The sequence below is a fragment of the Nilaparvata lugens genome, chromosome 4, assembly GCF_014356525.2.
Source record: "Nilaparvata lugens isolate BPH chromosome 4, ASM1435652v1, whole genome shotgun sequence".
Lineage (NCBI taxonomy): Eukaryota > Metazoa > Arthropoda > Insecta > Hemiptera > Delphacidae > Nilaparvata > Nilaparvata lugens.
The window spans coordinates 55,003,851-55,024,753 of NC_052507.1; the positions used below are offsets into that span (position 1 = coordinate 55,003,851).

The following is a 20,903-nucleotide window of genomic DNA, read 5'->3' on the forward strand; positions in this document are numbered from 1 at the left end:
GTACTCGCTCTTACTCCCTCGAGTAAACGAGGAAATAATAATTAAGTTATTGCTCACAATCAGGTAACGTAACATGTGCTTCGCAATAATATGTTTGAAGCACAAAAATATTGAATTTTGTTTTATTTGTCCATTCTGATATAGAAAGTATTAACAACTCTAATATTTTAAAATAGAAAAATAATTTGATTAGGTTTTTTCTTATGTATAAACCATCAGAAATAGAATAAACTTGTTTCAATTATTAAAATTAGGCCTATTATTTATTGATTTCAAAAATAAAAATAGATAATTTAATAATCTCTATGCAAAAATTCAAGTTAATTACTTCAGTAGTCCAGATGGCCAATAAACTGTTTTCAAAGTTGGTGCCAAAATATTCGATAGTCGGCTCTTCGAGATCAGCTGTATCGATCGCGTAAGAATATCGATTAGTGTAAATCGATAAGAATTCTAACCTAATTTTTATGTCAGTAACGGTTGAAATATTTCATAACTTCAAGATAACAGAGATAAAATTTAAAAAAGAAATGAATAACAAAAATTGGCATTCAGCTTCTATTGCCTTGAGGGATTGGTTCGGTGCTCCGGGCTTTCGGTCATTAGTATTCCTTATGAAACTAAATAGTAGCTTTGATACAAACTTTTATGAACTCATGTTCCAGTATCCGGTCGCACACTCGTTAGTTCCTTTTCATTTTTTTGTCGCTTTTCTTTTTGTATTTATTGTTTGACGCTTGTTTTCCGACACAGTTTCCACTTATTGTTTATTTTTAGATCTATTGTTCATCGTTTGTCAAGCTGTCAATAGATTTAACACTCTGTACCTGTACAAATAAAGCTGACATTATGGAGAACGGTCACAAGACGTCGGCTAAAACCACAATTTTAGATAAAGTTCTAGAATTGTTAGACTCTGAAGGTGTTATTGGAACAGATAGAAAACAACCAGTTGTTGTTTTCAAACATCCCAAAGAACTAAAGGTAAGTTTTCAACTAACTTACAATAGTTTGTAATTCTCAATATGAACTATGTCAACTTTCAATACTGTTGTAACGTGAGTTAGGTAGGTACTTTCAATTTAATTCTGTATTCAAATTTTCTAGACTGAAATCCCCAATTTGGATCTGGAAGCGCCGATTACTGATGAAAAACAATTGTGGGATGTAGTAAGACGTATCATACAGCACTGTGTAAAGACCTCCCATCCTTATTTTTTGAACCAGCTCTACGGAGGTCTTGATCCATACGGACTAGCTGGAGCATGGATATCAGAAGCTCTCAATACAAATCAGTAAGAATGCTGCATTACTCTCAACTATATTAAGAGATAACAAATATTAAACATTTTTTATACATGTAAGCCTATACCGGTATTGTACATAGTAACTTATACATCAATTAGAATAATAAGTCTAAAGCTCTTCTTCTAGAAATAATATGCACACTATATTATTTGATCTTATATTATAAATTACGTTTTTTTGCATTTGTTCACCATAGCATAATATTTTATGAAATTTTTAAATTTCATGATTTATATTATTTTTTATTGATTCATACAACAAGTAGGCTAGCCTACATCATCAAAAATGATAGGTAGAGAAAAAAATAAGGTAACCTTGTGCTATTCCTTCCCCAAATTTAGATAAGTTACACATAGTCCGAAATAGGTTGTCTTGTAGGTATTTGTTCACTTCACAAAATTTTCAGTTCTTAATATTATTTTTAGAACTTATTGCTTTTTTAAGAATATAACTTTTGAAATATAGATTTAAGCTCACTATGATAATATGACGTGTCTTGAACACCTATGGGGGTTGTAGAAATCCCACAGGATTTTTGAAGAAGGTATATTTATACACAATTGGTTCAAGTATTCATTGATTAGGTAAAAAAATTGAATTTTTGTGTTCTCTGAGGTAGGCTTCTAGTCCATGCAACGAATGCTCAAAAAAAAGTATAGAGGGAAATGTTTGTAAGAAAAATTTTGACCCCACAGTTCTGTTGAGGGTAGTAAGGAGGTAAACATATCAAAAGTCAAAAATTTTGTTTAAAACATTCCCTCCAGATTCCTTTGTCAATTGATCTATTCTTGCAAAATTGGAGATTTCACACTAAACACTATAATTGTTGCAAAATGTGTAGGTAAGTTTGTAAAAGAGTGAATTATAAATCAAATTGAAGAGAATTTAATGCTCTATTAGCTCATAATCAATATGGATTTCCTCCATCGATTTTTAAAAAATTAAAAGAGTAAAAATAGAAAAAAATTGGTGTCAAACGTTTTTTTTGTTCAAAAATGTCACACCTTCAAGAGCGGATAGCTCGAGAACTAGAGATATAAAAAAAGTTGTAGAATGTATATTGTAGGAAATTATGTAAGCTTTAATTTGTTATCTGACAGTCAAGTCCTTAGGATACATAGTTTTTGAGTTTTATGCGAGAAACCAAAAAATGGTACTTTTAAACCACCCCCTCCTCCTTAGGTGGTAGGGGTGGGGACTTTTGATATGTTTACCTCCTTACTACCCTAAACAGAACTGAGGGGTCAAAAATTGTCTTCGCAACTTTTCCCTCTATAACCTTTCCTTGACTAAACTATTCTGCGTAACGCATCAACATGATCCAGTCAACCACATTAATTTAGGGCCGTGTTAAATAATTATTCTTGAGAATGCTCTTACCGAAGCAAGCTTAATCAGTAATCAATTAGAACAATTTTTTTAGCGCAACTGGTTCAACAATAAAAAATTCTGATTGGTTCCCAAAGCGTATTTTGCAAAAATTCATAAAGTTATTGAGAATTAGGGTATTATGTGTACAGATAATGATGAAAGTGCAAGTAATTTTTGAAGCAATAATTGCAAAATACTTGTTTCTCTGTATATTACAGGTACACATACGAAGTAGCTCCAGCATTCACTTTGGCTGAATTAGCAGTCCTGAAGCGTGTTCTAAATCTTGTAGGATTCGAAAATGGTGATGGAATTTTTGCTCCAGGTAACTATAATAAATTTAAATTTTGAATTAAAATGAAAACTTTTTGATTTTAACTATATAGGTAATTAAAATAAAAAAGTTAATTGTATACAATTTATCATCCTATGTAAAGAATGTATAAGAAAAATAGTTTCCAGAAAACTTTGGGAACTAAGGATTGTGCGTATATAAAAATATTCGATAAAAATACAACCACCTATTATAATGGTTGTGGTTCTGATGATTACAAAAATTTGTATTATCACTCAATCGAAATAACAATTGAAATGTTGAATAGCTGTATTTAAAAATGTTTGTAAATCATCGTTATTGAGTCAGTAAATAAATCCAAGAAACTATCCCATTATGTCACTTTAGTTCAAATTTCTAAAATGAATTGTAGAAAATTTTCCATTAAAACAGATTGAGTTTCAAGTTCAGTACAAAGTTTAAAAGTTGTATAATCTTTTATTATCTATCCAAATATTACCACGTATCCTTTACTAAAGGAAAACATACATTATTTGAATATGGTATATAAGTTCCATTTATTTCTAACTACATTCTATTCTAGGATAAATTTAAATTACAATTCACCGTTTTTCCTTTGCCTGTATAATAAACTACGGTTTTTACTAGGTAAAGAAAAATAACTCATCATTAAAAATTCTTACCAAGTGTCATAGCCTGATTACATAATTTCTGATAAAAATGATAACACAGTAATTATCCTTGTCAAGCCATTACTGTGGAACAAGTAATATTACTCTTTTTCAGATATGATTCATAATGCAACTGTGGGGAAAAATCATTTGGGAGTTTCCATTTTTCAAATTTTACATTTTTGGGAATTTTACTTTGGTATATTTTATTCGAAAAAATCCTATTTTTCTCACTTATAACTCCAAAATTTTATCATTCACTGTACTACCTTGACACATCGTTCTTTACTGTTGTGGATGATACGCTCCAGGCTAGTGCAAGGGTAATGATAATGATGATAATGAGCGATGAATAAAATTGCTTAAACCTTAAGTGGGTGCGTAAAGCAAGGTGACGGACTGTCAGCACTCCTATTCAATGTTGCATTACATCGTGTGATAGACGTCATTGACAAGAGAGGCAGCATTTTTCATAAATGTATCAAGTATGTGCTTATGCCGATGACGTAGCCATAATTGCCAGAAGAAAAGATATCCTCCAGGACACGTATAAATTACTAGAAAGAGAAGCACAAAAGATTGGTCTCCTAGTCAATGAAAATAAAACAAAATACATGAAAATATCAAGAAGTCAAGCGCGAAGGGTTCCACAGAGTCTGAGAATCGATAATAGGTTGTTTGAGGGAGTGAAAAACTTCAGCTATCTGGGTGTTGAATTGAATAATCAGAATATGATGAGCACCAGTATCAAACAAAGAATATTGTCGGGAAATAGAGCATACTACAGCAACATGAAGCTTCTAAAGAGCAGGCTCATCAGTAGAAGCAGCAAGCTTAAGATTTATGAAACCCTTATAAGACCTGTAGTTACCTATGGCTCTGAATCATGGACTTTGACTAAGGAAGACCAACATAATTTAAGTGTATTTGAACGAAAGGTGCTTAGAAAAGTGTACGGTCCTGTAAAAGAAGGAGAAGAGTGGAGAAGGAGAACCAATGCTGAACTTGAACTATTAATAAAAGGCCGTAGTATAGTACGCTTCATAAAGGCACAGAGACTAAGGTGGTTCGGACATATTTATAGGATGGAGGAAACCAGAATGCCAAAAATAGTGCTTAAAGAGAAGCTTCACTCAAGAAGAAAACAAGGCAGACCAAGAATTCGATGGGAAGATGAGATAAGGGATGATTTGATAAGGATGGGTTATAGAGGATGGAGAGGATTTATAATGGATAGAAACGTTTGGAGGAATGTTGTGGAGGAGGCCAAAGCCCACAATGGGCTGTAGAGCTATAACAGAAAGAAAGAAACCTTAAGTGGGTTCCGAATCACCTGAAAATAAATTTTGTTGCTTAATCTCATAAGTTTTCTCATGAGGATCTCGTCCATGTGCTCAAATATTTCACGTCTTATCAAATATGTCAATCGCATGTTGTTTCAATGGTTCAAGTTAGCCTACCTGTTGGATAATAAATTTTCATTTTTTCAGGAGGGAGTATTGCTAACATGTTCGCCATAGCTTTGGCAAGATATAAGATGGATCCCACTACTAAGAACAGAGGCATTTCACATTTGCCTCCTCTAGTTATGTTAACATCAGACGAGGTAAGATTACTTTCCTTATTTTTTTGTAGAAATGTATTCCTTCCCAAATTGAAGGCAATATAATTTATTGAGGATCTGAAAATGCATTCGTTTCAAAATGTATGACAATTACATTTATAATGAATTTTTATACAGTATATAAGTAGTGTATCTGACCATCTCAACTGAATATATGTTGCATTTAGTAGGTGCAACCCATGGAATTTGCTCCATCATCAATTAATTCGAATTCACAGCCAATAATTGTCTCAATCAAAGCGTGATATCAAACCGGGTCATTGCTGCTAGAGAGGTTATCGAAAGTTCTTTAATTTGTGGCCAATATATTATTATTTCGAAAAATAATCTCATGAACGTCGTTTATCTAGTTTTTAATCCAATTGTGCAAACTCTGACCCATAACTTTTAAATTCTTTGATCTTTTGAAATTTCCCTAAATTCTATCATGAAAGGTTGATTTGTTTGTGGTGTCATTATTTCCAATATATTTCTCATTACTGTAATCGGTTATGGGTTTGCCCAGCAAAATTCTATTGGATTCGAATATGCTATCAGAGCTTTTGATTAATATTCATCACCCAGAAATCGCCTTTCAAATCCGCTTTTCCTGAATCTACTAAATTTCAAGATAGCTCCTTCAAGAATTGTTGGCCTTTCCCAAATAAGATAAGCCAGAGACAGAAGCTCTTATTTCTTGCGGGGAAGGGTTAGAAATTTGACTAAAAATACAGTCTTAGAACCTAACAGTGTAACTTCCTACTGCCATGCTCCATGTATTTTAATAGATCTAAATCATATATTGAATAATTCATTAGATATATTGAACTAGATACTGACATGGTTGTAGTCGCTCTTTGAAATTTCTTTCAACAGTTTTGGGTTGTACCTGTTCCTTCCTCAATAATTTGATAGTATTTATGAAATACTTATTAATTTCCTATATACCCTATTTATGCTTATTTAATTCTATGATTTGTACCTTCGTCAATGAATGAATCGATCAATTAGACCTATCAAAAACTTGGAAACGAGAACGAATTTGTTATTCAATGAATAAATAGTATATTTTCGAACTAGTACATAGTTATCGATTTCGCCCCAAATTTATCATAATCTCTACATTGCAGAGCCACTATTCCATGCTAAAGGCTGCCCACTGGTTCGGAGTGGGCACTGATAATGTGATCAGGGTGAAGACGGATGAGAGAGGTTGCATGATGACGTCAGCCCTGGTTGAGTGCATCGAAAGTGCACTGTCAGCAGGAAAGAAGCCGTTCTTTGTGAACGCCACCGCTGGTACGACGGTTCTGGGCGCGTTTGATCCGTTAGCTGAAATCGCTGACGTGTGCGAAAAGTATAAGTTGTGGCTGCATGTTGACGTGAGTCTAATGAATATCAATTTATTCCACAAAAACTCGACAGTTGAAATGCATGAGAATGTTGCTAAAATTACTCAATATGAAGAGGAATCGAAGTCACTTTTTCAAGTATAGGCTATGTGAGGAGTCTCTTTACAAATAATTTTGACAAGTAATAATATACACCTGTTCTTAAAAAACATTGATTTAACTCAATTTACCTAGATTATAATGTACTATATCATTATTATATACAATGTATTCTTTGTAGATTGATTTAACAGTTGAAGCCCGGCTTCCCAATGGATTTCTGCTCGGTTAGGTAGAGAAATAATACCATTGGTTGGTATGGAAGTGTTCATATATTGGCAGAACAAAAATATGTGAAACTTCTCATAAGAACCAATATGATATGCACTTTTGGTTAAACTATTGGTTCTTACAGAAGTTTTCACACATTCTACATCAGCAAATATAACAACCAATGACATTCTTTCTTTGGGAGTGTTCATACGATGGCAGAATGAAAATATGTGAACACTCCCATAGTAATCAATGTCATTCTTTGTCAACCCAACCAAGTAGAAATTCATTGGAAGAGAAAGCTTCAAGTTGAATTACAAAAATCAAGTTGGGAATTACAAAGATCGAGCATTTAGGCCGATAAGAGTTTTTATTTAGTTTATTGCATCGTTCTCAATACCTAATGTTTTTCATTGAAAATAATTCCGTATCACAAGTAGTTACGATTCATAATACATCAAGACTAGATTATGTAAAAATGTTTCTCTTTTACATCATATTTTTAATTGTTATCTAAATCAAAACAAGACACTTGATAAACTTTTTTCTTTCCTACATCATAGGCCTATTTTTGTTCAATTTCCAAACCAAAACAAAGCCATGGGAACGTTTTTCTCTTTTACTTTTCTTACTTGATTTAGAAACAATCCCAATAGTATTTTTAACTACGACAATCTATCACGGAAATGACAGTAAATAGGCTAGTAATTAAATTCCGATTTATTGCAAAAATATATATCTGAGAGATGAAAGTGCATTTCAGCCGTTATTTTTCTTGTTAATTGAAGTTATGTTATTATTCGAGGTCATACAATTAACGTAATTATCACAATTTTAATGATAACTAGACTATTCTGTCATGTCCGTATCCGTATTACTTCATTCCTACTTTCTTTTTTGCATTATCTCTTCTAGTCACATTAATTAATACTTTTGTATCTGTATTTGGTATTTTAGTTTAATAATCTATGTGTTGTTTAGTAATTTATAGTTTTTCATATTGTTCTGGTCCCAATAATATTTTGTGTCTTCTTTGTTCCAAGTCCTAATAATAATAATAATAATACTTTTACATCGATGTTTGATATTTAGTTAGATAATAATCTGTTATTAGCGCAGTTTTTCATCTTAGTTTTTTGTCTTAGTAATATGTTGCGTCTTCATTATTCCAAGACAAATTAATACTTTCGTATCTGTATTCGTATTTAAATTTGATACTAATGTATACTTCGTATAATTTTAATAAATTATATTTTCCCTCAATAATATTTTGTTCAATCATTCCAAGGCTTAATAATACTTTTTTATCTATGTTTGTTATTTTAGTTTGATAATGAAGTCCTATTTGTTTACTTTTCTGTGTCTCATTAATATTTTTCATTTTGTCTGATAAGGTGTTTATGTTGTAATGTCTATTTTTATAAATTGAACACTGTTATCAGTGTTGTTGTTTGTAAATAATCATAAAATACTTAACAAAAGAAGTATGATGAAGACGGAGATAAATCTAAATTTATTTTATAAATAACAATAGTATATTGTTTTTTCTTAATGGATATTTTTATCATCGCAAAACTTGAGTTTTAATGCTTACAGAATCGTCATCAGTTTAACCATAACTATTCGATTACCATTGGATTTCACACTGTACAAGATAATACAAATTATGATCGTATACAAAAATAGCGTACGATTTTGATTTGATTTTTCAAATCACTTTTCTGATATGTTTATATACAACATTTTCAAATGACATTCCATCCTTGACTAAAAATCACTTTGTGAGAAATAATTGAAAGATGAAACTTTGATTTGCCTTCTCAAGTTATTTTATTGTTTAGAACTTCTCAACCATTATTTACAGTACTCAAAACTTGAAAATTGTTCAATAATACTAATATTCTTGGTTTTTCAGGCTTGTTGGGGTGGATCGTTGATGTTCTCTCAGAAATATTCTTCTATCCTAAAGGACTCCCATAGGTCAGTTAATACATTATCAAAAATATTTTATATTTACTCCAGTTCACTTCATAAAGGAACAAGATGGGCTACCTTTTTCTTGATACACAAAGTAGAAATCATTTCACTGGTTGTTGGTGATAATCGGTTTATCATGTTGTGATCTTTAACCTCAAGTGTCTCCTCCAACCAGTGAGTATTCATATATACAGTGTCTCCTTCAACCAGTGAGTATTCATATATACAGTTTTTACAGCATTCATATTTCACAGCTACAAAAAATGTCATAGAATAAAAAAATACCATAATTTTTCTTATCTAAGACTATGGAGTCTTTATATATGTTAGTAGTTTCTGCCCCCAGATAAGATTATTTTTGGATTTTTTTATTTCCAATCAGCTGAATATCTTTTTCAATTAGTTACTCATTTGTTCTTAAACATTTATGATGTAGATAATTGATTTATAATTGCATAACTGTTATTTCGTTTTGTACACTTAGGTGATAGAAAAAACTTCCAACGCCTTCCTCGCCAAAATAATTGATTTCAGTTCAATAAGTTCATTGAGTTTATTTTACCATTTCACGTTTGCTTTCTATTGCACAGGGCTGACTCACTGGCATGGAATCCACACAAGATGCTTGGAGCTCCTCTACAGTGCTCCATTCTGGTTATCAAAGAAAAGGTGAGTCTAACCGGCACTCATCATATTTCACCAATCTTCAGTAAAGCCGTGGCCTCAACAAGAATCTCAACGTGTGGACCGAGAAATCAAAATCAACTCTAAGACCCGGTTGCACAGAAGCCGGTTAAATTTTAACCATGATTAACTTCACGAGAACCAATCAGAGAAGGCGTTGTTGGAAAAGACGGCTTCTCTGATTGGTTCTCGTGGAATTAATCACGGTTTAATTTTAACCGGCTTTTGTGCAACCGGCACTAAGTGGAATAATTTAAATTTTTTGTCCCAACGAGATTCCTTTCGAAAATTTCATCCAGATTATTACAAAGTATTGAAATGATCAGCCTCTAGAAGAACTCATGAATTATCGTGGAGAAACCTGAATCTTCGAACAATGAATGTTGATTGCTAATGAGTAATAAATTCAAATGTTCAAATCCATCATGCAATACTGAAGGTGTATTGGTAACCATCCAGAGAATGATAATGCACTGTGTTGGAAGAAATCAGCTGAATTTAGTGTCAGCTAACAGAGACAACTAAAATTTCAACATGTATAAATTTGAATTATGATCAACTTATTCAACTCCCATTTTAACTAGACTTTTTTTTCGGGTAGATAATTGATGTTGCTAGCTTCCGCTAAAAGTAAATGTGATCCTGTAGTGTGTGTAATTATTAGAGATTTAGTATCTATCTACCATAAAGTTAGATTCGCACAAAGCAGTATCAGAGATCGTGTCTATTACAGTGAAGATATTATTCCCATGAGCTCTAATGGAGCTCATACTCGCTCGGATGGGGTGGGTGGGAATAGTCCCATTAGAACTCATATCTATAATAATATCTCTACTGTACCGTAAATGTTCACTGATGTGTATGTGAGAATTGAGCTTAATTGTGCATCAGGGTACAGGGTGGCAGCCGACTTACCAGGATGGCCACCTGTTGAAAAGCTGCCTTGCTCCAGCATGCTCAATACATGACCTTTTTATTTTCAATGACAAAGCTATTAAAACAGTGAAGTATTATTCAAATATTGGCATATAGAATCACCTGACCCAAACGAACGTATAGGGTGGCCACAAAGCCACTACCCAGGTACCTTAGAATACATGTATTCTAGGTACATTAGTTACTACCAATGAGGCTATGTAGGCCTAAATTAAACCTCATTATGGGTAGTGTCTTTTAGGGCTGTTTTCACACTGATCGCTTAAAACTGGATTGAATCGACAGGTCGCTTGACCTCCAAATAAACCACATTATAACAAACGAGACTTGGTATGGAATTATACCAGTTTACATTTAAAGTTAGTCAACTGGCACTGTGCACAGAAAAAAGCTTAAACTGAATTGTATCAGACACTAAGGGCCGGTGTTTGAGCTCGGGTTTTAGCTAAGTTCTAGACTTTAACTTGCTTTAAACTCTGGAGTTAGAAAATTGGCTTTCCAAGTCAGAGTGTTAACGTAGTCGAGGACTTGAATAGACTTTGGAGTTTAGAGATCATTTTAGACCCTGGAGTTCATAATTTCGTATTCTGAGTGAAGGTCTTATAAGTCCAGGACTTGAATTAGATTCTAGCCTCTTTCCGAGTCAAGGATTTATCAAAAATCGTTAAGTCCAGGACTTAAAACAGCGTGATTTTAAACCCTCGACTGGGGTAGTGTTTGAATTCAAGTTCTTGACTTAACTGAGCAAACACAATTCAGTTATTGTTTTAGAGTAGATAAAAAGCCGAATAGATGTCATGGAATGCCTAAATTATTTGGATTAGTCCATCTAAATTTATAATTTTTAGTTTGCAAGTTTATTTTGGAATAAAATTGTATTAGAATTATGCGTAAAAATCTAACCTTATTTTACGACTACTGTAACATAACCTAAAAATGTTCAAGAAAAATAATACAAGGATTGCCTTGGAATTTATATTTTAATCTGAATGTTATTAATCAATGTTATATTCAACACATTTATTAATAATAATAATAATATTACAATAATTCCAAAATCACTGGTAAGGATCAATAATACCATAACGTAAAATTAAATGTTTATTCATTCATCTTTCAAAAGGTTAGGTTTTGCTTTGAATAGGCCTACAAAGAAATCGAAACGTATTTTCACAAAATGCTCATTTGAATTATTCCGCTGCAATCAACTGTTTTCGTTCTGTTATAATGCCAACAATACAACAGCAAAATATTGTGAATTTCCCTCATGTTTACTGCGTTAAAGTCCAGGACTCAAATAAGTCGAGAACTTAATAGACTCCGGAGTTTAGAAGATAGAATCGTGACTCAGAAAGTCGATTTAGACCCGAGTGCTTATTTTAGTCGTGGACTCTGTAAGTGCAGAACTTATAGATCCCGAGCTCGGAAACCGGGCCTTAGTCTTAATAATGGCACTTTGCACAATGAAAGCTTAAACCGAATTGAATCAGCTGGTCGTTTGATCTCAATAGGAATCACATTATAGCAAACAAAACTTAACAATTGATTCTATCCTGTTTGAGCTGATTACGATTAAGGCTAGGGCCACACGAGCGCACATAGTGCGTCCGTTGCAACTTACTTTTTCCGGCCGTTGCCAATGACACCACACGAGCGTTGAGTGTGGTGCGTCAACGTCAGTTGGCTTTAGGCTAGGGCCACATGAGCGCATAAAGTGCGTCCGTTGCAGCTTACTTTTTGACGTCCGTTGTAGAAATACATAGAAATGAATTGGTGCCAACATATGAGGTACGTGCGTACCAAGTAACGGAAGTCGTAACGGACGGTGATTTCTGAACTGCGCAGAAATGCTACAACGCACGTCGAGAAATGCAAAAGTTATTGCTTCGTCTGGTTCAATTGCTTAAAGCCAACTGACGTTGATGCACCACACTCAACGCTCGTGTGGTGTCATTGGCGACGGCCGCAAAAAGTAAGTTGCAACGGACGCACTATGTGCGCTCGTGTGGCCCTAGCCTAACGTAATTGAACAACTTTTGCATGTCTTGACGTGCGTTGTAGCATTTCTGCGCAGTTCAAGAATTACCGTCCGTTACGACTTCCGTTACTTGGTAGGCACGTACCTCGTGTGTTGTCACCAATTCACTAATTGTAAGTATTTCTACAAATGACGTCAAAAAGTAAGTTGCAACGGACGCACTTTGTGAGCTCGTGTGGTCCTAGCCTAAACTGGCACTGTGGTAACGCCACTAAGTAATCAGCGGGTAGCTTAAACTCACATTACAACAAACGAGACTTGATATTGATTTAATACAGTTTTTAATGAAATTTAGTGTAAACTGGCACTTGATATATGAGCAAAGGGTACGCAGTGAAGTGATAACACTAACTTAACTCTCAATGTAAGTCAGCTGATGAGTGACCTTCCATCTAGTAACCTTGATATTGTATTTTTACTTTCCTTGCCCTATTACCATAGGTAAGGAAAGTATTGCTTTCCAAAAAAATTAAGGTACCCTAATTTCATCTTTTCTATACGTTTCAAGGTCCCCTGAGTTCAAAAACATGATTTTTGAGTGTTGGTCTGTGTGGGTGTGTGTGTGTGTCTGTGAACACGATAACTCCATTCCTAATTAACCGATTGACTTGAAATTTTAAACTTAAGGTCCTTATACTATGAGGATCCGACAATAAGAAATTCAATAAAATTCAATTCAATATGACGGAAAAATGGCGGATAATTACTAAAAAACCATGTTTTCACGTTTTTTCTCAAAAAAACGGCACTAACGATTTTTAAAAATTTATACCATGGATAGCTATTTATAAGCCCTATCAACTGACATGAGTCTCATTTCTGAGAAAATTTCAGGAGCTCCGTAATATTCTTGAGAATAATGGCGGATAATGACTAAAAAACCATGTTTTTCAAGGTTTTCTCGAAAACGGCTTTAACGAATTTTTCTTCAAATTTATACCATGGATATGGGATGAGACTGACTTGAGTCTCATTTCTGGGAAAATTGCAGAAGCTCCGTAATATTCTTGAGAAAAAGGGCAGATAATTACTAAAAAAACATGTTTTTCACGATTTTCTCAAAAATACTTGACCGATTTTAGTCTAACAACTGGCATCAGTCTTTTTCCTGGGAAACAAATGGGGGGGTCCACCCCATCCTTTGAGAAATGGACCTTGGAAACCTCCTTCTCGTGCATGAGGTAGGTAGGTAGCAACGTTAGTAGACAAAAGGTTGATCACTCACAGGTGTATGATTCAAAGTGGTGGGGGGAACGCCAGCGTGACGTCACGTGTAGTAAAAATGTTCTAGAGTAACCACACTGAGCATACAGTTTATTCACTGTATCTTCAAATATATCGTCGTATAATCTCCTCAAGATTGACCTAGAACTTTAAAATTCTCCATACTTATAGCAAATGAATCACCGATTCTAATGATGTTGTTAAATATTTCAAGTTCATTCAACTTTTATGAATAAAATGAAGTTGAAAGTTTTTCATGAATCTAAAAACGTGACACGAAAAAGTTAATGAGCTGGAAAAGCTTTAGTAGACAATGTTATACTATTATAATTTCAGATTAACCCTTAAAAAATCTTGATAAACCAATGCATCGCAATAAACCGATAAACCGATCCCGATAAATCCGATGAATTTCATTCATTGTAAATGCACTGAACACATGCTGGTATCGAGCACATGTTCTACAAGAATCAAAATATCTCATCCCCGAAATTCACAAGCTGATGTATAGCCAAACTACAAAATATAAACACGACCTAGAAGATGAAGTAACCTTAAGGGTTTGAAAGGGAAGGTTAAGAGGTGGGATTTTTGCTTTTATATGGCAAAATGATTGTATTATTCAAATGTTTTAATAATTATTGTAAAGCAGAAACAGAAAGCTTGCATGTCAGAAAATGTTTGTGTTATATAATTTGACTATACGACACCATATGATTTTCAAGAATGCGATATTCTGCCTACTCTGTACTACAGCCTACGTCACGGCTGCAGTTCCCCCACTCCAATTGCATTTCAACGAAAATACTATAGATGAGTGACCAACCTTCTGTCTACTAACTTTGGGTAGGTAGAGCAGTTTATAAAAATAACACATAGTCGATATTTCATCTGTAGAACACCTGTTTTGACGATTTTTTAAAAAAATAATCAAATTTCACAATTTACACAAAGAAAAAAGTACTCTGATCACAATAATTATATATAAACATATACGCAGTAGTCTGATCGTAGTTTCAAATATGTTGCCGCCAATCGTCATTATGTTATTCCCCTAAATTATTTTCGTTTAAGAATGAGGCTTACAGTTCAATGAGCAAGGAAAGTTGTGTGAGTGTACCACACCAGATTTTTTCTTTAGTGCTACATTTGAATATAAATAAAAATTGAAATCCAAGTACCGTTTTCAAACGATTTAATCACATGTTTTAGCTATATAATGCCATTATCAAGTGATTGGAAAAAATATAAAATAAATATTTAACTTATTTTGATAATGGTATTATATAGCCGAAACACATCGTAATAAAATAATTTAAAAACGGTACTTAGATTTCAATTTTTATTTATAACCTTGATGCTGTATGTGCTAAACCCCCCAGCTTACGGCAAAAAATAATTGCTGTTTTTGCATGTATTGCAGGGCCTGCTGCATCAATGCAACTCGGCGGCAGCCACCTACCTGTTCCAGCAGGACAAGTTCTACGACACCGGCTACGACACGGGCGACAAGAGTGTGCAGTGCGGTCGCAAGGTGGATGCCTTCAAGCTGTGGCTCATGTGGGCCGTCCGCGGCCATCAGGGCTTTGCCAGCCTCGTCGACAACTGCATGAAGGTCTCCAGGTAGCCTATATTCACATTCAATTCAACAATATACATCACATACAAATACAAGTGCATTACACTATACAAATAAAAAGATAACATATTTTTAGTTAGTTTAACAGTTGATATACATACAAGTTTGTTTTCATCGGTTAACTACTTCAACACAACAATGAGATATTGATGATGATAAAAATCATTGAAATGTTAATAAATGTGGAGGTAAACATTCCTTGTTCACTTCTCTTTTTTTTAATAATTCGTATGATAAAGTAAAAATAGTAGAATACATTCACTACATATCTGCTAGTCCTTTAAATCTCGAATTATTTTGAAATTTCGCAAAGAGAATCAAATTTTACTTTGAAGTCCATTGCCTATGAATAATGAATTCGTTTCATTTCAAATTAGATTTCTCAGGGATCAATATTATTATCGGATACTGTTCTCTACACGAAATAACTCCAATTTCATTTTGTGGGTTAAAACATATTTGATCTCATATTCAATAAATAAATCAATATTCGTTTACTGGTAATATTTCGTGGACTAAAAGTGTTTAGAATTTGAATGAAATATTTTGTGTTTATTATGTACAAAACCATAGCATACTTCCAGAGCATATAATGTCCTTTAGTAACTAGCCATCCTCACAGGCAACTAGTATCAGCCATGATTTAATGAAGGTTTAGACAAGTTGTTACGAAAAAATCACTGTCAATTCATATGGATACCTCAACAGTGTACTACTCAACCATGAATTTGGATTACCTTAATGTACTCCTCCGTAATTCAAATGATAACAATAATGATAAACATATAAATAATTAGATAACTGATGAACTACTGGAGTTACAAAACAGATAAAACCGTCTGCATTTGTCGGGGAGTTCAAGGATTGGATGTTGTAAATATCCTAATGTTATAACGAACATGGTGGATTCACCAACTTAGTTTGGTTCTGAACTCTTAGTTGGAATTGAAATTTATTGCAGAAATAAATTATTCACTAATTCCCTAACCGTATAAAGTAAATCGTATAAAGCATTATATCCTATAGTGTGAACGATTAATTGTATTAGTTATTTATTACTGAATAAAAAGACTAGATATTTTTTCCAACCACAGATTTATTAAAAATCAAGATACCGATTTCGGTTGTTAGACTACACTGTTATCAAAACCTGGTAAACTATTTACCAGAGTTAAAGAGAGTAAAGAGTTTGCCAGAGATTGATTATAGTGTAACAACCAAAACTGGTATCTCTATTTTAAAATAATAAATATGTTGTTGGACAATATCTAGTCTTTTAATTCAATATGGATAACTACCATAATATCACCTTTACAACTACTCTGAAAAGAGATAAATACAATAGATACTGAAGAAGAAAAATGCAACAGAAACTCAACTGTTATTTTGTTTTGGCATTGGAAGTGAACCTTGTGTGTTAGCAGTGAGCTGCAGAGTGATACTATTACTACATTTAAACCGTAAAGAAAAGCTAGCATGAACAGCTTATGCTTGGTGGCTACCAGATTTATTTATTTATTCAAAACTACACAACTCATGGAAAAGTACCATACTCAAGCCCAAAACTGTTCCAATTCTAATAATTTATATACGACAGCCCAAATGTAACTAGGTTATGGTTGCCACTTATGCTATCTTTTCTGTATGACCAAAATAACAATTTTGTTGATAATGGTATGTTTGATGATGATAGATGAATTTACTCAAAGTTTTAGGTGGATTCAAAACCACCGGGAAGCGATTTGTAGCTTTCAACTGTCTGTTGGCAGAACTGGCCTCAGATACCCTTCCAACAGGAAAACCAAAAACACGGCGCTTATCTCAATTTGTGCTATCAGACTGTCTTGTCTACTTGGATAACCGCTCCTAAAATTCTGAGATTTTTTCTTTCTGGATAATATTCTATTATATACTTTGTAATTACTTGATTATTATGTTTTTCAGGTATTTTATGAGCAGGATAAAAGAGACTGAAGGTTTCATGTTAGTTCTGCCCGAGTTCCAGTGCACCAACATCTGCTTCTGGTACATTCCGCCCAGTCTACGCAAAGCCACCGAGAGAAACGAGCAATGGTGGGAAAAGCTCTCGGAGGTAGGTGCGACTGCATAATTTCGATTTTTGTTTAATACTTTCAATTTTATATGATAAATAGTTTTGTTCATTGATATAGTTTATCGTTTTCAAGTAGTCCTTATTCGCACCATATTATTGTTTTTTTTTTGCTGAAGGTGATTCCCTGATAAATTCCAGGCTTGTGCATTGATGATGATAAGGATGATGCGATTAAGGATGATTAAAGTGTGTTACAAACCACCAGGAAGCGATTTTGAAACTCAGAAATTATATTCAGTTGAGTAGGCTCCTCAAGTTGTCTCCCAAGCAACTGGAGTAGTAGGATCATGCTTCTTAACTTACCTGAGCGATAAGATAACAGTGTGACCAAGGAGCCAACCGGTTTCTTTTATATTAATTTTAAATCTACGTTTAACGCTAATCTACGATTACATGAAGGTATGGTCACATGTATTATAATGTGTTCTATTCCGGGCTCAAACCAACATATTATGATCTATCTCCTTTTCAACCGAGATCGTGCATATGGACCTAAATCATCCATTCAAAGCCAGAACTTAATATCAATCAAAAATAAAGCTTCACTTTGTAGATTTGTAGGACTGTTTCAGATTATAATTTGTTTTATTCGCTTGATCATTTGTAGGATGTAGAGGATTCTCAATGCTTATTCTAATCAATGTATTCGTAAAATATGTCTAAAACATTTCTATTTGTCTTAATTTATTGTTTTTCATTGGCAGGTGGCTCCCAAGATCAAGGAACGTCTTATAATGGCGGGAAGCCTTATGATTGGCTACCAGCCGCTGAAGCATCGCAACTTACCCAACTTCTTCAGGCTGGTTACAACTTGCCACCCCCCTCCCACCAACCAAGATATGGAGCATGTGATCAGCGAAATTATCGAAAAAGGTGCTGATTTGTAACTGTCGTTCATGAAATAATGGGGGTTATAAAAAGTTGTAAAATTCCAGTTGTCATATGAGTGATTCTTTATTTATCTCTTATAGATCATATCGGTTTTCGATTTTGAGATTCAACAACCTACTTGAAATAACTGGGTTTGAAAAACTTCGCTACATTCCAGATATGAGTTTTTATATATATATTTATAGTCTGTTCTTAAAATTAATTCAGGGCTACTTATTTTTATTTATAAAATATAATTATATTAGGTACCCTTTTTTGAAATTAATAAAATAATAGAATAAAAATACAGATTATTACAACTAGTTTCAGTGATCCACACCATCTTCAGGTATTAAAATAAAAATGAAAACATTAAAAAGACTTTCATTTTTTAAAGCCTGAAGATGGTGTGGATCACTGAAACTAGCTGTGATAATTTGTATTCTTAATCTATTATTTTACTTACTTTATCTGGCTCTACAGTCCTGGGTGGACCTTGGCCTCCTCTACATAACGCCTTCATACATCCCGCTCTTGTGCTCCCTGCCGCCAGTTTGCCACACCTAGCACACGGAGATCTTCCACCATATCGCTGATCCATCTTCTTCTTGGCCTTCCTCTTTTTCGGTGCCCATCATCCTTTCATCAAGCAGCTTTTGTGGTACTCTTTCATCACTCATTCTTACCATGTGACCCAGCCATTCTATTCTTTTTGCGTTGATACACCTTATAATATTTCTTTCGCTAATTGCTTCATCAATCTCATTGTTAAATCTGGCTCTCCAGTTTCCTTTAACGCAGACCGGTCCCCATATCCTCCTGTACATCTTCTCTCAAAAGACCTCAACGCTCTTTCATCTTTATTCAAAATGGTCCACTTTTCAGCTCTGTAAGTCACAACCGGCCTTATCAATATTTTGTACATCTTTACCTTGTTTTGCCTAGAAATCAGTCTGCTTTTGAAAATTTTCTGATTAGCATAGTATGCCCGATTGCCCATCATAATTCGGGTGGAGATTTCATGACTAGTTTTATTATCAGCTTTCAGTGTTACTCCCAAGTATTTAAACTCGCTGACGCCTTCCACTTCACAATCGTCTTCTTTTTTCAAGTTGTTAGTCTTCTTCTTTCATCTGCTGACATTTGCAGTATGTACTTTGTTTTACCTACATTTATTTCAAGGCCTAAAACTGTAGCTTCCTCCTTGAGTGTCTATTATTCTATTAATTATTATTTTATTAATTTCAAAAAAGTGTACTATAATTCTATTTTATAAATTATTGTCTGCTGTTCATTATGTTGATATTATTCATTTATCCAATCATTCAGAATTACACAACTTCAACCACAGGCTAAAGCTTAATACGGTTTCAATTCTAATTTATACAACAGTCCAAATTTAGATATTTTTAAAATGCAGATATAAGCCTTGTTCACACTACTGAGGTTCGTATGACAGCGATGGCGAGGATTTTAACCATTTAACCGCAGGTTGAAAATTGTGCCGCTACCGTCGCCGCCACAAGGCGACGAAGTGGTTTGCACAAGGTTCATTTCATTTAATGTATAATTTATCTTCTATATAAGTGCCTACATCTAAATAATATTATTAGATATAATACTATCTGTATTCCATTTGTAATAATATTGGTTGAAACTTCTCAACATAATCCATGCATGAATGATTCTACGTTGTTTTTATTGTCTGTAGTATATATAGTGGTTGGTGCGGCTAAATATCGACTTGGATATAGATGGCCCTGGGAGTGAGTAAGTAGGCCTATTCATCATTCTGTATAGAATTTTGAGTTTTGCATCTGAAATAGTTGTGGTTAGTTTCACTGCTTCCTTGGGCAAATATTATTCTACAAAAATATTGCTCTTCAACAAGTAAGTGTATTGATTTCTATTGACTCTATCTTCAATGATTATTTGCATGTTGGAGTTCATTAAATAATAATGTCTACCACATTCTCATAGAAGTAATTATTGTTATTGGATTTATTATAATACCATGAATATGCATTAATATATCATATTTCATAATAGATTATGTTTATATCGCACATTGTATACGAGAGCTTATTATTATTAGAGATTATATTTATTTATTGTTACGTTCTTTATAACAATTATAATATCTTTATATAAAATAAAAATTATAACAATTTCAATCTTAATTTGGCTGTGGTGAGCTTTAGAATATGTAATGAACGTAATGACCAGTACCGTACGTAATGAACGTCTTTCAATTATGCTTTACATGCTTTGATATATTTTTAGATTATTATAAACTTATTTTTGGTGTCAATATATATTCTCAATAGATTAATATTGTTGTTTATTTCTTTACTCATGAATCTATTTTGAGCTTTATCATTTCCAAAGTATTAATAGAATACTATTATTGTAGTATTCACAGTGCTAGTATAAACTAAATGTGAATAGTTGGTGGATAAGATAAAGCTCCGAGATTTGTCAAGCAAAGGCCAGTCAAGCAAAAGCATCCA

General features: G+C 33.5%; 1 protein-coding gene across 1 annotated transcript; it reads left to right on the forward strand.

Annotated features, from left to right (window-relative positions):
• Positions 1-465: 465 nt before the first annotated feature.
• Positions 466-19,685, forward strand: LOC111063859 (acidic amino acid decarboxylase GADL1). The gene is made up of 10 exons (XM_039425896.1): positions 466-984; positions 1,108-1,295; positions 2,898-3,004; positions 5,136-5,251; positions 6,379-6,630; positions 8,828-8,892; positions 9,480-9,558; positions 15,195-15,394; positions 17,355-17,502; positions 18,228-19,685. The coding sequence occupies exons 1-10, from the start codon at positions 850-852 to the stop codon at positions 18,408-18,410; spliced, it is 1,473 nt and encodes a 490-aa protein (XP_039281830.1). The 5' UTR covers positions 466-849; the 3' UTR covers positions 18,411-19,685.
• Positions 19,686-20,903: the final 1,218 nt, after the last annotated feature.